Source organism: Budorcas taxicolor, chromosome 2, assembly GCF_023091745.1.
Source record: "Budorcas taxicolor isolate Tak-1 chromosome 2, Takin1.1, whole genome shotgun sequence".
NCBI lineage: Eukaryota > Metazoa > Chordata > Mammalia > Artiodactyla > Bovidae > Budorcas > Budorcas taxicolor.
The window spans coordinates 100,347,459-100,366,650 of record NC_068911.1 but is presented as its reverse complement, the minus strand read 5'-3'; the positions used below and the strand labels follow the sequence as shown (position 1 = coordinate 100,366,650).

The 19,192-nt window shown below is 34.0% G+C and overlaps 1 protein-coding gene across 1 annotated transcript in view; it reads right to left on the bottom strand.

Annotated features, from left to right (window-relative positions):
• Positions 1-19,192, bottom strand: part of LRP1B (LDL receptor related protein 1B) — a 1,834,206-nt gene that overhangs the window by 787,347 nt on the left and 1,027,667 nt on the right. Inside the window, exons 22-23 of the mRNA XM_052653145.1 lie at positions 11,331-11,531; positions 4,546-4,791 (exon numbers count right to left, since the gene is read on the bottom strand). Of these exons, the coding sequence (XP_052509105.1) occupies positions 4,546-4,791; positions 11,331-11,531 (447 nt within the window). The remainder of the gene's footprint in view (positions 1-4,545; positions 4,792-11,330; positions 11,532-19,192) is intronic.

The following is a 19,192-nucleotide window of genomic DNA, read 5'->3' as shown; positions in this document are numbered from 1 at the left end:
TTGATAGGGATTGCATTGAATCTATAGATTGCTTCAGGTATTACACTCATTTTCACTATATCAATTCTTCTGATCCATTCACATGGTATATTTCTCCATCTATTTGTGTCATCTTTGATTTCTTTCATCAGTGTTTTACAGTTTTCTATATATAGGTCTTTTGTTTCTTTAGGTAGATTTATTCCTAAGTATTTTATTCTTTTTGTCACAATGGTGAATGGAATTGTTTCCTTAATTTGTCTTTCTGTTTTCTCATTGTTAGCATATAGGAATGCAAGGGATTTCTGTGTGCTGATTTTATATCCTGCATCTTTAATATATTCATTGGTTAGCTCTAGTAATTTTCTGGTGGCGTCTTTAGGGTTTTCTATGTAGAGGATGATGATGCCATCTGCAAACAGTGAGAGTTTTACTTCTTCTTTTCCAATCTGCATTCCTTTTATTTATTTTTCTTCTCTGATTGCTGTGGCTAAAACTTCCAAAACTATGTTGAATAGTAGTGGTGAGAGTGGGCATCCTTGTCTTATTCTTGACTTTAGGGAAAATGCTTTCAATTTTTCACCATTGAGAATAATGTTTGCTGTGGGTTTATCATATATGGCTTTTATTATGTTGAGCTATGTTCCTTGTATGCCTGTTTTCTGGAGGGTTTTTTTTTTTTAATCATAAATGGATGTTGAATTTTGTCAAAAGCTTTCTCTGCATCAGTTGAGATAATAATATGGTTTTTATCTTTCAATTTGTTAATGTGGTATATCATATTGATTGATTTGCCAATATTAAAGAATCCTTGCATCCTTGGGATAAAGCTCACTTGGTCATGGAAAGGATTTTTGCATCTATGTTCATCAGTGATATTGGCCTGTAGTTTTCTTTTTGTGTGTGTGTGGCATCTTTATCTGGTTTAGGTATTAGGGTTATGGTGGCCTCACAGAATGAGTTTGGAAGTTTACCTTCCTCTGCAATTTTCTGGAACAGTTTGAGTAGGATAGGTGTTAGCTCTTCTCTAAATTTTTGGTAGAATTCAGCTGTGAAGCCATCTGGTCAAGGGTTAATCCAAGAAGAAGATATAATAATTATAAATATAGATGCACCCAATATAGGAGCACAGCAATATGTAAGGCAAATGCTAACAAGTATGAAAGGGGAAATTAACAGTAACACAATAATAGTGACAGACTTTAGTACTCTACTCACACCTAGGGATAGATCAACTAAACAGAAAATTAGCAAGGAAACACAGACTTTAAATGATACACTGGACCAGTTAGACCTAATTGGTATCTATGGGACATTACACCCCAAAACACTGAATTTCACCTTTTTCTCAAGTTCACACGGAACCTTCTCCAGGATAGATCACATCCTGGGCCTTAAGTCTAACCTTGGTAAATTCAAATAATTGAAATCATTCCAAACATCTTTTCTGATCACAATTTGGTAAGATTGGTTGTCAACTACAGGAAAAAAAAAAACAAACTATTAAAAATACCAACATACGGAGACTAAACAACATGCTCTGAGTAACCAACAAATCACAGAAGAAATAAAAAAAAGAAATCAAAATATGCATAGAAAGAATGAAAATGAAAACACAACAACCCAAAACCTATGGGACTCAGTAAAAGTAGTGCTAAGGGGAAGGTTCATAGCAATACAAGCTTACCTCAAGAAACAACAGAAAAGTCAAATAAATAATCTAACTCTATACCTAAAGCAACTAGAAAAGGAAGAAATAAAGAACCCCAGGATTAGTAGAAGAAATGAAATCATAAAACTTGCGGGAGAAATAAGTGAAAAAGAAACAAAGGAGACTATAGCAAAAATCAACAAAGCTAAGAGCTGGTTTTTTGAGAAGATAAATGAAACAGACAAAGCATTAGTCAGGCTCACCAAAAAAAAGAAAAAGGAGAAGAATCAAATCAACAAAATCAGAAATGAAAATGGAGAAATCACAACAGACAACACAGAAATACAAAGGATCATAAGAGACTACTATTGGAGACTAAATGCCAATAAAATGGATAACTTGGAAGAAATGGACAAATTCTTAGAAAAGTATAACTTTCCAAAACTGAACCAGGAAGAAATAGAAAATCTTAACAGACCCATCACAAGCATGGAAATCAAAACTGTAATCAGAAATTTTCCAGCAAACAAAAGTCCATACTAATTTTAAAAGGTAAAATATAATTTTGCTTCTCTGTTAAATTATAAACAAAGCTAGGTGTGATACACAGCAGTCTTAACAGTGAGAAATGATATGGTACTATTGGATTTTCTTTCTGAGCTGAGAGTAGAAGGGGTCAATTCATTAGAAGAGTTACCTTTGCACCTGGTAACTTATATTCAAAAGTTGAATTATTCTAATATTTAACTTGAGTTAAAATGATTTCATAGAGTATTGATTTCACAGAGTACAAAGCCATAATAAGTCAATCATTTTGTCATCTATATCCAAAAATCAGAAACGGAGCCAATTCTCTTGTAAAACATGATTATATATCTAAGTTTGATCTATCATTCCCTTACTCCAAACATGTATATGAAATGGTTATCTTTATTTCAATAAACTGCTATTTTTCTTGCTAATTACATTGTGCAAGAATTCTGTAAGAGAACAAGTCAAATGAACGTTTGCTAAATTTATGCTTCTAGGACTCAAATTTTAACAGGAGAAAACAACTACAAGACATCATTTGAAATAAAGTAATAAAATAATTTAATATTCTCTGAGAAAATCATCCTTTTAAATGCATATTACTTTATTGGATACTATGTAGAACACAAAAAAATCTATAACTTGATTCCTGACTTCAAGACACCTATTACTTTACTGGAGAAGTAAAGAGTAAAGGAAGGAGATAAAAATATAAATAAATAAATGTGACCATATATTTCTTTAGACAAATTCTATATATAGAAAGGAGAAATACGTGGAGAGAGCTAGCATGTTTGGAAGAAGACTCCATTAAAGAAGAAAGATTTGTGCTAGAAGGTTTTAAAAATATCCAGAATTTTTAGAGACAAAGAGGGAAAGTACAATCTAAGTAGAAGAAACAAAATGAAAAATGTTTATGATATATGGGTTCTTCGGAGCCTGATGAAGCCTGGGTACTCCTAATCAGAAATTTTTAGAGTCCAAAAACAGTTAGAATAAAGTATAACAAAAATAAATAAAAAAGAATCAAATATATTCAAATACATTTATCATATCAACAAAAACAGTTTTTGATGGGGGAATATATGTGCTTTTTTAAATTAACACATTGGTAACAAGATTCAGCAGTGGGTCAAATGACTCCCATTACTGAAGGAGCAGTGGTTTTCAGAGCCTGAGAGTAAGAGAGATTTTGAGATATTAGCAACAATTTTTAACATGATATAAATATGTCTATTACTTCACAGTGATATTTCACAGTGGTCACTTCACAAAGACATAGTCATTGTTGCTGCAGAAACTGTTCTGTGGCATATGTTCACAACTCAAAGAAATGTTAACTTTCAGGGAGAGATTAAAGAAAATGAAAGGGTAAAATTATTCCTTAAGAAACTTCATGGACCCCCTCCAATTCTATCCATGGACCTCTTAGTGCCCAGTGACTCAGACTAATAATCTAGAGAAGTTAATGGGAAACCACCACTCACTAAGCACTGAATGAGTGTGGGGCATAGTAAAAGTGCTTCTTGTCATTTTTGCAACATGTTGTTGTGCTGGGCATTGATATTTGAAAGATGAGAAAACCAAAGCTCAAAAGTTTTGGGTTACCTGCCTGGGGTCAAATACACTATGATTGCCAGCTACAGGATAAGATTTCAAATTTGGGCACGTTCCATAGCGTTCATTTGCTTTTCCTACTGTGGAATATGACCTAGAGAATCAGCAGAATGTCTTAAATGTGCAAGCAAGAGATGAATACAACCAGAGTTAAGTTGTTTTCAAGAGCAGCAGAGATACAGATGGTGGCTCAAACTAAAGAATCTGCCTGCAGTGTGGGAGACCTGAGATAGATCCCTGGTTTGGGAAGACTCCCTGGAGGAGGGAATGGAACCCACTCCAGTATTCTTGCCTGGAAAATCCCCAAGGACAGAGGAGCCTGGCGGGCTGCAGTCCATGGGGTTGCAGAAACTTGGACATGAATGACTAAGCACAGAGACTCAGATGAAGTGTGGGACAGGGCCAGATTTTATGGGGTTATAAAAAGCACTTACATATAAATAAAAGTAAAAGCTTTGGAGAATAGAAAAATAAGCGCCTGTGGAGAAAGATAACAAAAGCAGGTATTTAACAAAAAGATAATCAGATGGCTTGTAATGGTAAAGGATTATTGTAATTTATTTTGTCCAAAAGATTTTGGCATAGGTCTAATATGGTGCATTATACTTTAATGCCTTTTCTAAAATTAATCAAATCCATTAGTAATTATCTGAGTTGTTTTTGGATTTTTTTTTCTCAATATCCATTCTTAAATATAGCAAGATACACAATACAGAAACATACACCACTTGCTATTTTTAAATATAGCAAAATATACATCTACTTACCGACACTTGAGCAACTTTCACCATCCACATCCAGCTTCCACCCTTCATAACATGAGCACTTGACTGTCTGCTTGTGCTGTTCACACACTTGACTGCACTTTAGATGATTGCTACAATAATCTACAATTTCACACGTTTTATTGTCTCTGCCAAGTTGAAGCCCTTCAGCGCATGAACAGACAATTCCTCTTCCAGGAACAACAGAACAGTGGTTGCTACAGCCTCCATTGTTCAGTGAACATTCATCTATAAAAGAAGAGGAACAGATAATAGGGCAATATTAATTGTTTTGTTCAATTAAATGCTAATCACTGAACTCATTTCTTTAAATCTAGAATTAAAGATTATAAATAAATTTAGAAAGATTTTTCAGATTTTTTTGTTTAAATTTAGTCCTAAAGGGGTAGGGATGATGAAAAATTTATCCAATGATCAAATAGAATTCTATATGATACAAATTGGCTGCTCATGTGGTGCTAGTGGTAAAGAATCTGCCTGCCAGTGCAAGAGAGGTAAGAGATGTGGGTTCAATCCCTGGGTTGGGAAGATCCCCTGGAGAAGGAAATTGCAACCCATTCCAGTGTACCTGCCTGAGAAATCCCATGGACAGAGGAGCCTGGTGAGCTATATTTTATGGGGCTGAAAAAAGTCAGACATGATGAGCATAGCACAGGCTAATGATATAAATTAGGAATGGAAAATTTGCATTTCTCTAAATTTTGCAGTACACTTTATTGTACTCCATAGAACTAAAGTGAGTTAAGTATTTCTATTATTACTGGAAAGATTGTGCTCAGTCTTCTGAGCAAAATCAGAATTTTGGGGCTTCCAAAAGAGACACACATACACTGATAATCTGAAAATCTGATTATCACAATGTTTATAAGTAAACAGGGACACACATATATGTATGTATGTATTATATCTATATACTGTTTTCTATATCTATAGCCTGATTTAGAATTATAATCCAGAATGGATTAGTTTGTCCTTTACTGACTACAGATATTTATTTAAGTAAATTATACATTGTACCTCATATATTTGTTATTATTATTAATTCAGTGAGGCTATGGAAATAGAATAAACAATACACAAAAATACTTGACCTGAGCAACTAACATTGACTGGACAGATGATAATAGTTTCATAAAGAAAGAGCACTTTTCTTTAAAGCACTTATAATTTATAATTACACTTTAGATTCATTTATCATTCTATTTCATCACAAGATTGTAGGATGTATGAGAATATACAAGCATCCTTTCTGTTTACCATGTATATTCCATAGTTAACAAAGTGCCTAGCATAGAGTAGGCAGTTAAAAAAAATGTGTTGAATAATAAAATTTAACAAAATCATCCAGAAGCACACAACTGTCCCTAAATTGAGCTAGTATCTGTCCACCTGGGAAATTTCAAAATGTCATATTCATGCACTTGACAAAAATAGCCAGCAATTATTTTTGTAATATCATATTAATGATATTAACTCTTGCTATATATTATTATATTAGATGTCTATTAATAAGGACAAAATAAGTTTTGTCTTCCTTGGCTTTAAAAATATTTGAGTAGTTTTCAAAGCTTGTTCAATTAGGTGTATTTTTAGACATACTGAAAAGGAATATTGTTCAATGATTTGCAAATTGCAATAATATTTTCTTATATGGCTCTAATATGTTTTGTTCTCTATGGAAATTCACCCAGTTCAAAAATTTGGACTGGAAAGTTAAGGCTTTCAAAATTATTCTCTGCACATTTTAAACTTCTTTATGGGCCAACTATTCTTCATATTTGTCACCATAAAAGATATTACAGCAATAAGAAAAGGAAAATGACTACATTAACTGTTGTCTCTAAGAATTCAATTCAAGTTTAGTAATATTTTAAAGAAAAAAATAAATTCTTTTCTTGGTTCCTCCAAGTATGTTTGTTCACCTGTAATCATAATCATTTCAAAATAGCAGTCGTTTCAAAGTATTTGCCCCATTTTAGTTCAATTGACATTCTTTTTCAAGAGAATTACTGTAAAGTAATGTCATCATACACAGCAGGTGAGAAAAATTGTTACAATGCTTTTAGCTTATTTCAAGTATGATTGTTCTCTCACTATTCAAATGTCTCTTTCTGATACTACCTTTAGAATTAAGTCATAGATTTTAGGATAAATGCAAATTCACACTGAAATATACAACTTAACATGTATAATTGAATGGCAATATTTGTATCACTAGTCCCTTGCCAATTTCCCCTTAACCCTAAACCTATCATCCTGCAGGTTCTTTCAAATTTTTGTTACCTGAGAAAGATGCTCTCATTGACCAAATTCCAGTCAAGCATCTCTTAATCTTTCAACTAGTCCTCAGTCTTAGCCGATAAAAACTGCAGATTCTCAGCAAAAACAATTTCATTGTCAAATCCTCTCCCCATCCCCTTCTTTTCAACCCAATAAAATACTTGGACAAATAGTACAGTTTCTAAAAACTCATATCAGCATCCCTAGAATGACCTCAGCCCCCTTACAGTGCCTGCCTTTGAAAGCTCCATGACTCCATGAAGCTGTCAGAATTCATTTTTTGTCTCAGCCACAACCTGATGATAGGCAGACAGCCCTCTGAACCCCATCTTAGAACAATTATTTTTGAAAGCTTGCAATAGAAATCCTTTTTTTTGCACCCTTTCCATGTAAATCTTCTACCACCCAGAGTGGTTTTTTTTTTTTTTTTTTTTTTTTTTTTTTTTTGAGCACCTGCAAGTCAACTTTTGAAAGATAAACATTCGAAGAGATAACTCTCTCAGTCTTACTCCCAGCTTTTGTGAGCATCTTGCTCTGATTTATACCACTGCCTCCAGTCCTAAGGGATTCCCTGATGGCTCAGTGGTAAAGAATCCACCTGCCAGTGCAGGAGACTTGAGTTTGATCCCTGGGTTGGGAAGATCCCCTAGAGAAGGAAATGGAAACCCACTCCAGTATGGAGTGGTGGGGAATCCCATGGACAGATGAGCTTAGTGGGCTACTGTCCTAGGGTCACAAAGAGTTGGACATGACTTAGCGATTAAACAACAACTCCAGTTATAAAGATAAGAGAAGTTAGTATCTTCTCTGGAATGAGCACCAATTAACAAAACCAGGAGGCCTAGACACATGCACCCTTCCTCTCCTATCTCAAACCCCCCAACCTCGCACCCCTGCTTAACATCCCTAAGCATATCCTGGCCTTTAAAGTTTCTCACCATTTGTTTTGATGAAGCTGATTTCAATTTATGTTGGACACTCACCCTATTGCAATAGTTATTACTGAATAAGATATATCTTTACCATTTTAATTAGTTTTCAGTTTTGCTTATTTTTGACATACTTTTGTAACAAAAATCAACAGTTAACTCCCATCACAAATGATTAAAATCTTGTGTGTGTGTTTAGTTGCTAAGTTGTGTTTGACTCTGTTGAGACCTCATAGACTGTAGCCCACCAGACTCCTCTGTCTGTAGGATTTTCTGGGCAAGAATACCAGAATGGGTCACCATTCCCTCCTCCAGAGGATTATCTTGACCCAGGGATTGAACCCATGTCTCCTGTGTTGGCAGATGGGTTCTTTATCACTGAGCCATTTGTTTCTTAAGTGCATATGCATTTCCTTTTGAAATCATTTAAAATGCCCCCTAGGGGGTGGGGTGGGAATCTTTTCACTAGGATTAAATTCCCCAAGCCTTTTTTTTTTTTTAATTTTATAGATCAGATTTATTTGGAGAAAACAACCTCGCTAAAAAAGGATGGAAGTTTACATCTGAAGACATCTCCCAAGTATTGAGTCTACAGATTACAAGTTATTTTCATAAATTTTACATTTACTAAGGAGCAGGATAGGAATCATGTCTGTTTTTGTTTCAACAGTAGGTAGGATAGCAGAGAGGGAAAGAAGAACTATTTTGGATATAACTATTTGGAAGGAGTTGACATGAAGAGGGTCAACCCTACAGTTTCATCCTCTATAGCAAATGGCTTAAAAAAACCTTGTCAACTTAGGGTATCTCTTTCTAAAAGCCACTTCTTAGCTACTAACTTACTCATGTCAATGATTTAAAGTTAATTCACTTGGTATATTTTTCATGTCCACTGGGTAAATGACTCATGATGCCCATTGCTGCAGCACTCAAACCAACACCCTTGTCTGGCTGGACAGGACCTAACCTAGGATTGATAGGGGAAAAAAAAAACTTGAAAACAGAACAAAATGTCTTTTCTCTACAGGTACCAATATTGCTGATAAATGAATGATACCAAACAAAATTGTGGAGAACTAAAACATCGTACAAAATGTTTATAGTGCTTTGTATTTCACCTATTTCAGTATTTATGTGATTAGATCAAATTTTTCTAGAAAATGGTGGTTAAATAATTTGATGAGTCACTGTCTATTCTGCTATGGTAATAGATTGATACTGTATAATCCTGTGGATGCCCCCTAGTTAATCTGTCTGAATTAAGCCACTAATAATTATAGCAACTATCTAGGACTCATATTCTTCAAAAGTAAAATAAGTGTTCCATGAGTTAAAACAAGATTACCACCTACGTAACTGATGGTACAGAGGAGCACATACAAGCACTTCTTATCTCTTTTAGGAGAAAGAAGAGCCTTCTGCAATTCAATTCCTTGACCAGTGCTTGTTTTCGTTTTTCAGTGTTCCAGTTCTTCCTCAACTTCATCTCATAAAGGACAGAGTGTATGAGTTCAATATGCCACAGTGCTACAATCAGGATAAAAATGTCTTTTTATCTTCTCTGGTACTTTCAAACCCAGCTTTAGAGATCTTTTATACTGTCTATAATTATTAAAAATCATTGACCAAGGTTTCTTGGCCAATGAGTACAGTAGTTTGAAAAGCAAGAGCTGAGTTTCAATCTTGAAGTAGAGAAATAAATTCAGAAGAAATTCCCTTTCCTTTTTTTATTTTCCCAATTGAAGGAGCAGAAGATAGGAAAATAAAGTTGCATTTTCTTATGATTCTTTTCATTTTTCTAATGACAGATTTTCTCTTTATTTTCTTTTGTTTCCTTCACTTACCCCAAAAGGTGAAAAAAAGGTAGAAAACCACTAATTTATTTCAATACCTGAAATACATCAGATATTATTACCATGATTTCCTGACAGACATCATTATGTCCATTTTTTTTTTATGGAGAAACTGACAATTCCAGAAATTGAGCCACCTTTCTGGGTGATTTAATCAAAATAATTGAAGAAGAGAATTCAAACCTGTCAAAAATCACATTTTTTCCTATGATTGCACACTTTTAATTTTAATACTGCCGATAGTTTCCTTCTTTTAGAAACTACATGAGCAATTTTCATATACTTTAAGGTAAGAGATCTTTCCATCCACCAAACTACTTTATCAGGGAGAACAAGCTGGAAGAAAAAGAAGTGAATACATGTAAACTAACTCTGTCATCCCTTAATTGCAATTTTTTTGTTTAATTTTTAAAGCTTTTGCTTGTTTAAATGTTAGCAATGCTGAATGGAGGCTATTGTATTTACTGTTTCAAGGTTATTCTATAGAATCACAGATTGTTTGGAAGATATTTTATTGCACAAAGTTTAAAAATAATATGTCTTTTTATATCACTCAGTATGCTATTAATGCTCAATTCAGATAAAAATATGATAACTGTGGACTTAAATGTAGTTGTCTTCCTATTTCCAATCAGGTAGCTTCATAATTTCCTAAAGTCATTTTCTTACTGCCTCAAGTCATCTCATTATTGTTCTTATCATTCTGTAAACTCTTCATTACTCTACTGATGTCACCTTCAGTATTGTCTGGAAAACATATTTTTTAAAATCTCCTTGTTAAATCTCTGATCTCGCCACAGAGAAGGAAATGTAATTGCTTTATATGTGCTGGTGGCACAAGGAGATGGCTAGTGGCAAGTTATTTTAAAGCTCAAAAGCTATCAGATTGAACTCATTTTAACTAGAGAAAGCATTCTCAAGAAAGCTACTGCATGAGAACTAAAAACTTCTGAGAAAATCATATAAAATTGAATAATAGACTGAGTGACTAATACTTTCACTTCATTATCCAGTTTCTTCCTTTTACCTTTCTAAAAATGGTTTCTCTAGTATAATGATCAGAAGGCCAGACAAAATCTGTTGGATGGCAGTAAACTTCATCTCAGGGTTTAGCAATAACAGTAATCTCCTTTAGTAATAACAGGAATCTTCTGTTCCGAGTGACTCACTGACGAAAAAATAATCAGTTCAGTTGTGGAAACAACATTGAATATTCAGAGATCTTACGTGAAAAAAGTGTTAGTAACTCAGTCATTTCCGACTCTTCACAAACTCATAGACTGTAGCTTGCCAGGCTTGTCTATCCCCTAACCACGGAATTCTCCAGGCAAGAATACTAGAGTCAGTAACCATTTCCTCCTCCAGGGGATCTTCGGGACCCAGGGGTTGAACCCATGTCTCCTGTACTACAGGCAGATTCTTTACCCTCTGAGTCACCAGGGAAACCCAAATGAGGAACACAGCTATACAACTGTTAGGTTAGCTGGATGAACGTTAAAGTTATCTGCTTCATTTTTAGAAATTTATGATCATATTTACATTTTCAAATAAATATACCATACCTGCAAAATATAAGTAGGGTTCATGCTAAAATTTACATTTAAAAGGAATGACTGGAAGGAGCTAATGCTTCTAGAGAGTATCAAGGAGTACACTAAAAGGGTCTAGTCTCCAGAGAGAAGCAAGGCAGTGAAATGTACAATACCACAGAGGTCGCCTTCATCAGACCCGTCAGGACAATCCCGTCTCCCATTGCAGAGTTTCTCTGGCTGCAGGCAGACTGAGGTGTCATTAGCACAAGGGTACTTGGGTGGTCCACACAAGAAATTGTCACAATCATCTTCATCTGATTGATCTTCACAATCAATATCTCCATCACAGACCCAGGCTTTGCTGATGCATCTCCCTTAAGAAAATAGAAACAACATGCATTTGATTTTTGCAATTAAGCCATGGTAATAACAAGTAATCATTGTCTTCAGTCAGAGCAGAACAAATTGCTATTAACAAGAAATCTATATAGTGATAGTTTGACAGCTCATTTTCACAAAGAAATTTGAGTAGTACTTGTCCTGATTGTTAACAGTGTTCTTAGCATGAAAGCCTTGATGCTTTGTTTAGTTTCAAGTTATTGACTTACTCTATTAAAAAAAAAAAGTATAACTAATTAAAAGTCTAATTACAATACTTTTAAGAGCAAATTTTAAAATACATTTTACAGTAGTATAAGTCCCTTTCGGAGTCCTAAATTTATATAAATGCTATCAGTGTCTTCTGGAGCTCTAAAATTAAGTAAATGCTTATTTTTTAAGATGACAATGTCTCTCTTTTTACATTCATAACCTTAAAATTTCAACTTCTCATATTCAGACTATGTACATGCCCTTTCACAGAAGAATATAAAATATTACTAAACATTTTAGTAGTTACGATATATACAGACAAAATTTAAGGAAATATGTTTTCTTTATTGACTTTAAAAGAAAAACAAATTATTATTTAGCCAGAATGTTTCAAAAGCAAATGTGAAATTACTGGAGAGCAATATTTTTGTCATTGTAAATTGCTTTATTGAAAAGTATTCCTTTGCAGAATATTTAACTTTTCATCAAATTAAAATTATGTTTTCTTAATTATATAATATTAAGGTATAATGGGAATAAAAAATCTACCTAAAAGGGTAAATACTAGTTATTGGCTGATTACATACCAACATCTCATAAAATGAGTGGGGCAATTAAAAGGAAATGGAAAAATATTATATTGTAAAATTCAGACTTAAATTGAAAAAAGTAGGGGAAACCACTAGACCATTAAGGTATGACCTAAATCAAATCACTTGTGATTATACAGTAGAAGTGAGAAATAGATTTAAGGGACTGTTCTGATAGATAGAGTGCATGATGAAGTATGGACAGAGGTTCATGACATTGTCCAGGAGACAGGGATCAAGTCCATCTTCATGGAAAAGAAATGAAAAAAGCAAAATGGCTGTCTGGGGAGGCCTTACAAATAGCTGTGAAAAGAAGAGAGGTGAGAAGCAAAGGAGAACAGGAAAGATATAAGCATCTGAATGCAGAGTTCCAAAGAATAGCAAGAAGAGATAAGAAAGCCTTCCTCAGTGATCAATCCAAGAAAGAGAAGAAAACAACAGAATGGGAAAGACTAGAGATCTCTTCAAGAAAATTAGAGATATCAAGGGAACACTTCATGCAAAGATGGGCTCGAAAGAGGACAGAAATGGTATGGACCTAACAGAAGCAGAAGATATTAAGAAGAGGTGGCAAGAATACAAAGAAGAACTGTACAAAAAAGATGTTCATGACCAAGATAATCACAATGGTGTGATCACTCACCTAGAGCCAGACATCCTGGAATAAGAAGTCAAGCGGGCCTTAGAAAGCATCACTATGAACAAAGCTAGTGGAGGTGATGGAATTCCAGTAGAGCTACTTCAAATCCTGAAAGATGATGCTGTGAAAGTGCTGCACTCAATATGCCAGCAAATTTGGAAAACTCAGCAGTGGCCACAGAAGTGGAAAAGGTCAGTTTTCATTCCAATCCCAAAGAACGTCAATGCCAAAGAATGCTCAAACTACCGCACAATTGCACTCATCTCACATGCTAGTAAAGTAATGCTCAAAGTTCTCCAAGCCAGGCTTCAGCAATATATGAACCATGAACTTCCAGATGTTCAAGCTGGTTTTAGAAAAGGCAGAAGAACCAGCGACCAAATTGCCAACATCCGCTGGATCATGGAAAAAGCAAGAGAGTTCCAGAAAAACATCTGTTTCTGCTTTATTGACTATGCCAAAGCCTTTGACTGTGTGGATCACAATAAACTGTGGAAAATTCTGAGAGAGATGGGAATACCAGAACACCTGACCTGCCTCTTGAGAAAACGGGATGCAGGTCAGGAAGCAACAGTTAGAACTGGACATGGAACAACAGACTGGTTCCAAATAGGAAAAGGAGTACTTTAAGGCTGTATATTGTCACCCCACTTATTTAACTTATATGCAGCATACACCATGAGAAACGCTGGGCTGGAGGAAGCATAAGCTGGAACCAAGATTTCTGGGAGAAATATCAATAACCTCAGATATGCAGATGATACCACCCTTATGGCAGAAAGTAAAGAAGAACTAAAGAGCCTCTTGATGAAAGTGCAAGGGGAAAGTGAAAAAGTTGGCTTAAAGCTTCAGAAAACGAAGATCATGGAATCTGGTCCCATCACTTCACGGGAAATAGATGGGGAAACAGTGGAAACAGTGTCAAACATTATTTTTGGGGGCTCCAAGATCACTGCAGATGGTGACTCATGAAATTAAAAGACGCTTACTCTTTGGAAGGAAAGTTATGGCCAACCTAGACAGCATATTGAAAAGCAGAGACATTACTTTGCCAACAAAGGTCCGTCTAGCCAAGGCTATGGTTTTTCCAGTGGTCATGTATGGATGTGAGAGTTGGACTGTGAAGAAAGCTGAGTGCCGAAGAATTGATGCTTTTGAACTGGTGTTGGAGAAGACTCTTGAGAGTCCCTTGGACTGCAAGGAGATCCAACCAGTTCATTCTAAAGGAGATCAGCCCTGGGTGTTCTTTGGAAGGAATGATGCTAAAGCTGAAACTCCAGTACTTTGGCCACCTCATGCGAAGAGTTGACTCATTGGAAAAAACTCTGATGCTAGGAGGGATTGGGGGCAGGCGGAGAAGGGGATGACCGAGGATGAGATGGCTGGATGGCATCACCAACTCGATGGACGTGAGTTTGAGTGAACTCCGTGAGTTTGTGATGGACAGGGAGGCCTGGCGTGCTGCGATTCATGGGGTCGCAAAGAGTCGGACACAACTGAGCAACTAAACTGAACTGAACTGAATTGTCATTATGTATTTAAAGGTTTTCTTCAAACTTAAGCCTATTGAGTTTTAATGTACTTGAATACTGGTGAAGAGACGTTTCACTTATAGAAATGTGGTAACAATTTTCCATGCTATATGTCAAATAAGAGGAAAACATAAATGATCAGTTCCGCATGTAATATAAAAATATTCTCTAATATTCAATGTTATTTATTTATCATAATATTCTTAAAAAAGAATGGATGAATATTTCAATAATGACTTTGATTATAAATGGAGGAATATTATAAATCTTTACATAATACCATAACTAAAACAATGTTAATATTTTATATTACCTGGAAATATTATGTAGTACAATTAGATAGTAGAAAGACTTAGGCATAAAACTAGAAAATAGTATCATTATATGAAGTTTATATAATTGCATAATTATGTCAGTAAAACTAAGTTAGAACTATAAGAAACTGAGAATTTTTAAGAATGTAGATAGCTTCAAAAACTCTACAGAAAAGTCAATAGGTCCCATATATATAAAGACAACAGAAAAGAAGGTCAGCCAAGAAATCTACCGCAAAACAAAGTATTTTGGGTTAAACTATAAGAACTGTATATTATTTGTATGAAAAACATCAAAAGTTTATTTTAAAAAACTCAAAAGAAGCCTTGAATACAGACATAGTTTGATTTCAGAGATAAATATATTAATAGAAAAGTATTATTTTTTCTCAAATTAATCTCATCCCATTTTTAATTATATTATTTTAATCCCATGAACTTATCCTAAACTTAAGAAAATAAAACTGCAAATATTATGAGGCATCTTCTAAAAAACACAGACAGTTTCTGAGTAGGAACTATATATGCCAAATATTTAGAAATGTTTTAAAAGTAACATTAGTTAAATTTTGTCATAATGGAATATAACTATGTATCAATAATTAAATAGCATAGTGACATCAGAAGTAAAGTCACTAGGTATGTGGTTTTAATATACAAAAATTGACAATTCAAAATAGTAGAGAATAAATAATTACAAAATTAATGCTGTTAGGATTATTGATGGGCCACCTGGAGAAAAATAAAAGGCTGAATCTTCACTCAATATTTACACCAAAATAAATTAAAGACAGATCAAAGAAGTGTTTTAAAACAGAAATGATGAAAGCAAAACATTCTAGAATAAAATAGTTATTAAAACAAAACCCTGAAATGGTCATTATACAAACACAGAGAGCATAAAAGACAAGTTGATAAACTTAAATACTGTCCACATTGAACTATAAAATTCATCTATAAAGTCAAAATAAAGTCAATAAAACAGAAAAAGAAATCATTCTATTTGACAAAAAAAGATACATTACTTTGAAATATAAAAGGTTCATATAAATCAGTATGATAAAAATCAGTAAACCAGTATATAAGTGCAAGGTTTATAATGAATCGATAAAGGCTTACCAACATATGGAGTTAAAAACATCTTTCAATTAAAAAAAATAAAAACAACAATTTGATAGCATTTTTCCTCTCTTGGATTAAGATTAAAAAGCTGTATAACACATAGATAAATTTGACAAGGGTAGGAAAAACAACTCCAGTGTTAAAGGGGCTACAGATTAGGATCATCTCTTTGTAAGGCAATATTATAAAACTAGTAATGAAAAATATATCAACACTTCACCACTGTAATTCTAATTTTAGAATATTTTTCCATTGGTATATTATGCCTAAATGTACAAAAATACATAAATGAGGATGTGTATTGCTGCTTTGTCTATATTAGCAAAAGTCCGGAAACAAGTAAAATTCAGACTGCAAGACTGGCAACATCAATTACAATGCATCCATACATTGAAATTATATACTTGAGTGAAAAACAATGAGTTAATTCTCCACAAGTTAAAATAAAACAATCCTCCTATCATATTAATATAAAGGAACAACAAGTGAGTATGCTGTAGATATTCTTTTATGTTACAACTATCTGTTTAGCAATATGTGTGACAATATTTCCATACATATGTCAATATAAACACATATATAGGCTTGTCTCTACTTGAATTTTTTCTGGAGGGTTGCTGCTGCTGCGGCTGCTAAGTCGTGTCAGTCGTGTCCGACTCTGTGTGACCCCACAGACGGCAGCCCACCAGGCTCCCCCGTCCCTGGGATTCTCCAGGCAAGAACACTGGGCTACACAGGAAATAATGAAAACTGATTGCCTCTGGTGGGGAAGTCTTAAGGTACATGGGAGTAGGAGACAGATTGATTTTTCATCAAAACCTTTTGTGTTACTTTATTTTCCCTTCCACTATATTTCTGTATAATTTTTCAAAAAATACTAGCTCATTTTAAAATGGTAAATATGAGACATGTAACGTGCCACAAAGCCTGGTAGTTTCTACAGATACAGAGGTTACCCTGTGCCTTATATTTTCCAAGAGACTTTAGGTAATATAAAAAAAGGCATAAGACACATTCCCTGTCCCCAAGGAGTTTATAATCTAGTTACTTTTGCTATGTTACAAGAGATATGAATAAATATGAATAAACAGCTCAGATAAAATCTACAAGTTTCAATAGCTCTTTCTTCCCAGGTATTTTGCAGGGGATGTTTGGAACAATTGCTTTTCCCTTTCTTGTTTAGTTTTAATTTTTATACAAAAGGAAGGTAAGAGGATACTCCAGGTATGATAAGTTAAATTTCTATTTCATGACCATCAGTTGGGTAAAACTGAAAAGCAAATGACCGTAGTAAATATGCTGAAAGATTGTTCATTTTTACTCGATTTACAGCGGGACAAATCCTTACATAGTCAAATCACTAGATGTGACAATAAAAAAACTTCAATATTACAACTATTCTTGTTTAAGCTCCCTCCTTTATATATAAGAAAGCTGAAACTCAGATCAAGTTAATATTTTTAAAACATCCATGGTGGATTCATGTCAATGTGTGGCAAAACCAATACAGTATTGTAAAGTAAAATAAAGTAAAAATAAAAATTAAAAAAAATTCAAAAAATTCAAAAAAATAAAGACTAATAATATTAAAATGTGTTATAAATTATAAATATCCACAATATCTAAAAAAACAAAAGCTTTAAAAATAACTTAAAAAAAACCTGTGCACAAATAAATTCAAATAACCAAGTCAACCAAGTTCAAACTGTCTTTACTAATTCTTCTTTAAAGAGATATCATGTGCTAGAAAAATTCAGTGTTTATTATCAAATTGAGCTTTACATAATATTTTCAAACTGATTAATAAAGATGCAGGACTATTGTGGAAACTGTAGTTTCGTCCTTTGAGCAAAAAGAATAATGGCTGAGCAACAATAGCAATGACAACAAGCAGATAATAGCAAAAGTCAGCTACTGGTATTATGGAAGCTACTATAATCACTTAAATCACATTTGCTCTCTCTCATACACTCAGGACATTGTAAGGACTATTTTGATTTGTGTATCCTTGAGATACATTGTTTAGGTTAAAAGTCAGTACAAAATCAACAGGTATAGGAAAACGAAGAGTTCCTAGGAGTTATTAGAATCTGTGCTGCTTTCCTGAATTCATACTATCACTTCCAGATTTTGCTTGTCTCTGCTAAACTGTTTTGGCTATTTAAAAAAAAAAAAAAAGTGAGAGAGATTTATTCATTTGTAAACTGCTTAACTTTCTTTTGTCTTAATGAGAGACAACAGGCTATAACAGAACAATTTCTGTTCTGGGATACAACTGGCAGTTAATGTCAAGAATATGGGTACTTTGAAAAAATTCAAATGGATTTATTTAAAAATATTAGTTTTTGAATATTGGTTTTTGAAATGCAATTTTTCTGTAATTTTTATACTCCATAAAACATACATATTTATTTAACAACATTTGACTTCATTTCAATTCAGCAAATATTTATTGAGTACTTTGTACCTGTCTAGCTACTGAACACTGTAGAAAAAAATAAAGAAAAATCCCTGACCTTGTGGAGCAATAAGTCTAGTACCGACAAATGTTCTATAAAAAAAGGATAAGATAAAAGCCATATAACCATCACAGAGTGCTACGGAATTTCAGAGAGCTAGAAAATATGTGTGATTGAAAGGCTCAGAAAAAAGCTTTACTAAGATGTTATTTGGGAAGAGATTTTGAAGAGTGGCAGTGAATATTAGATATGGACACAAGAAAAAAGGCATTTCATATAAACAGCTGTCTTATGTGTACAGCCTTAACATTCAAAAATATATCCTCTGCAAAAGAAAAAGCAAGTAAGAGGAAAAAGAGAGAGAAAACAGTTTAATAATATGGTGTTTATTTCTGCTATCGAATGGGAATGTGTCAGGGCATAGATACTGAAACCAAGTCAACTCCTTCTTAATTTGATCTCTTCTATTTCTGTGTGAATCCACTATAAAATTATATTCTCTATATTTAACTTCTCAGTTCAGTTCAGTCGCTCAGTTGTGTCCGACTCTTTGCAACCCCATGGACTGCAGCACGCCAGGCCTCCCTGTCCATCACCAACTCCTGAAGCTTACTCAAACTCATGTCCATTGAGTCATTGATGCCATCTCATCTGCTGTTGTTCCCTTCTCTTCCTGCCTTCAATCTTTTCCAGAATCAGGGTCTTTTCAAAGAGTCAGTTCTTCACATCAGGAGGCCAAAGTATTAGAATTTCAGCTTCAGCATCAGTCCTTCCAATGAATATTTAG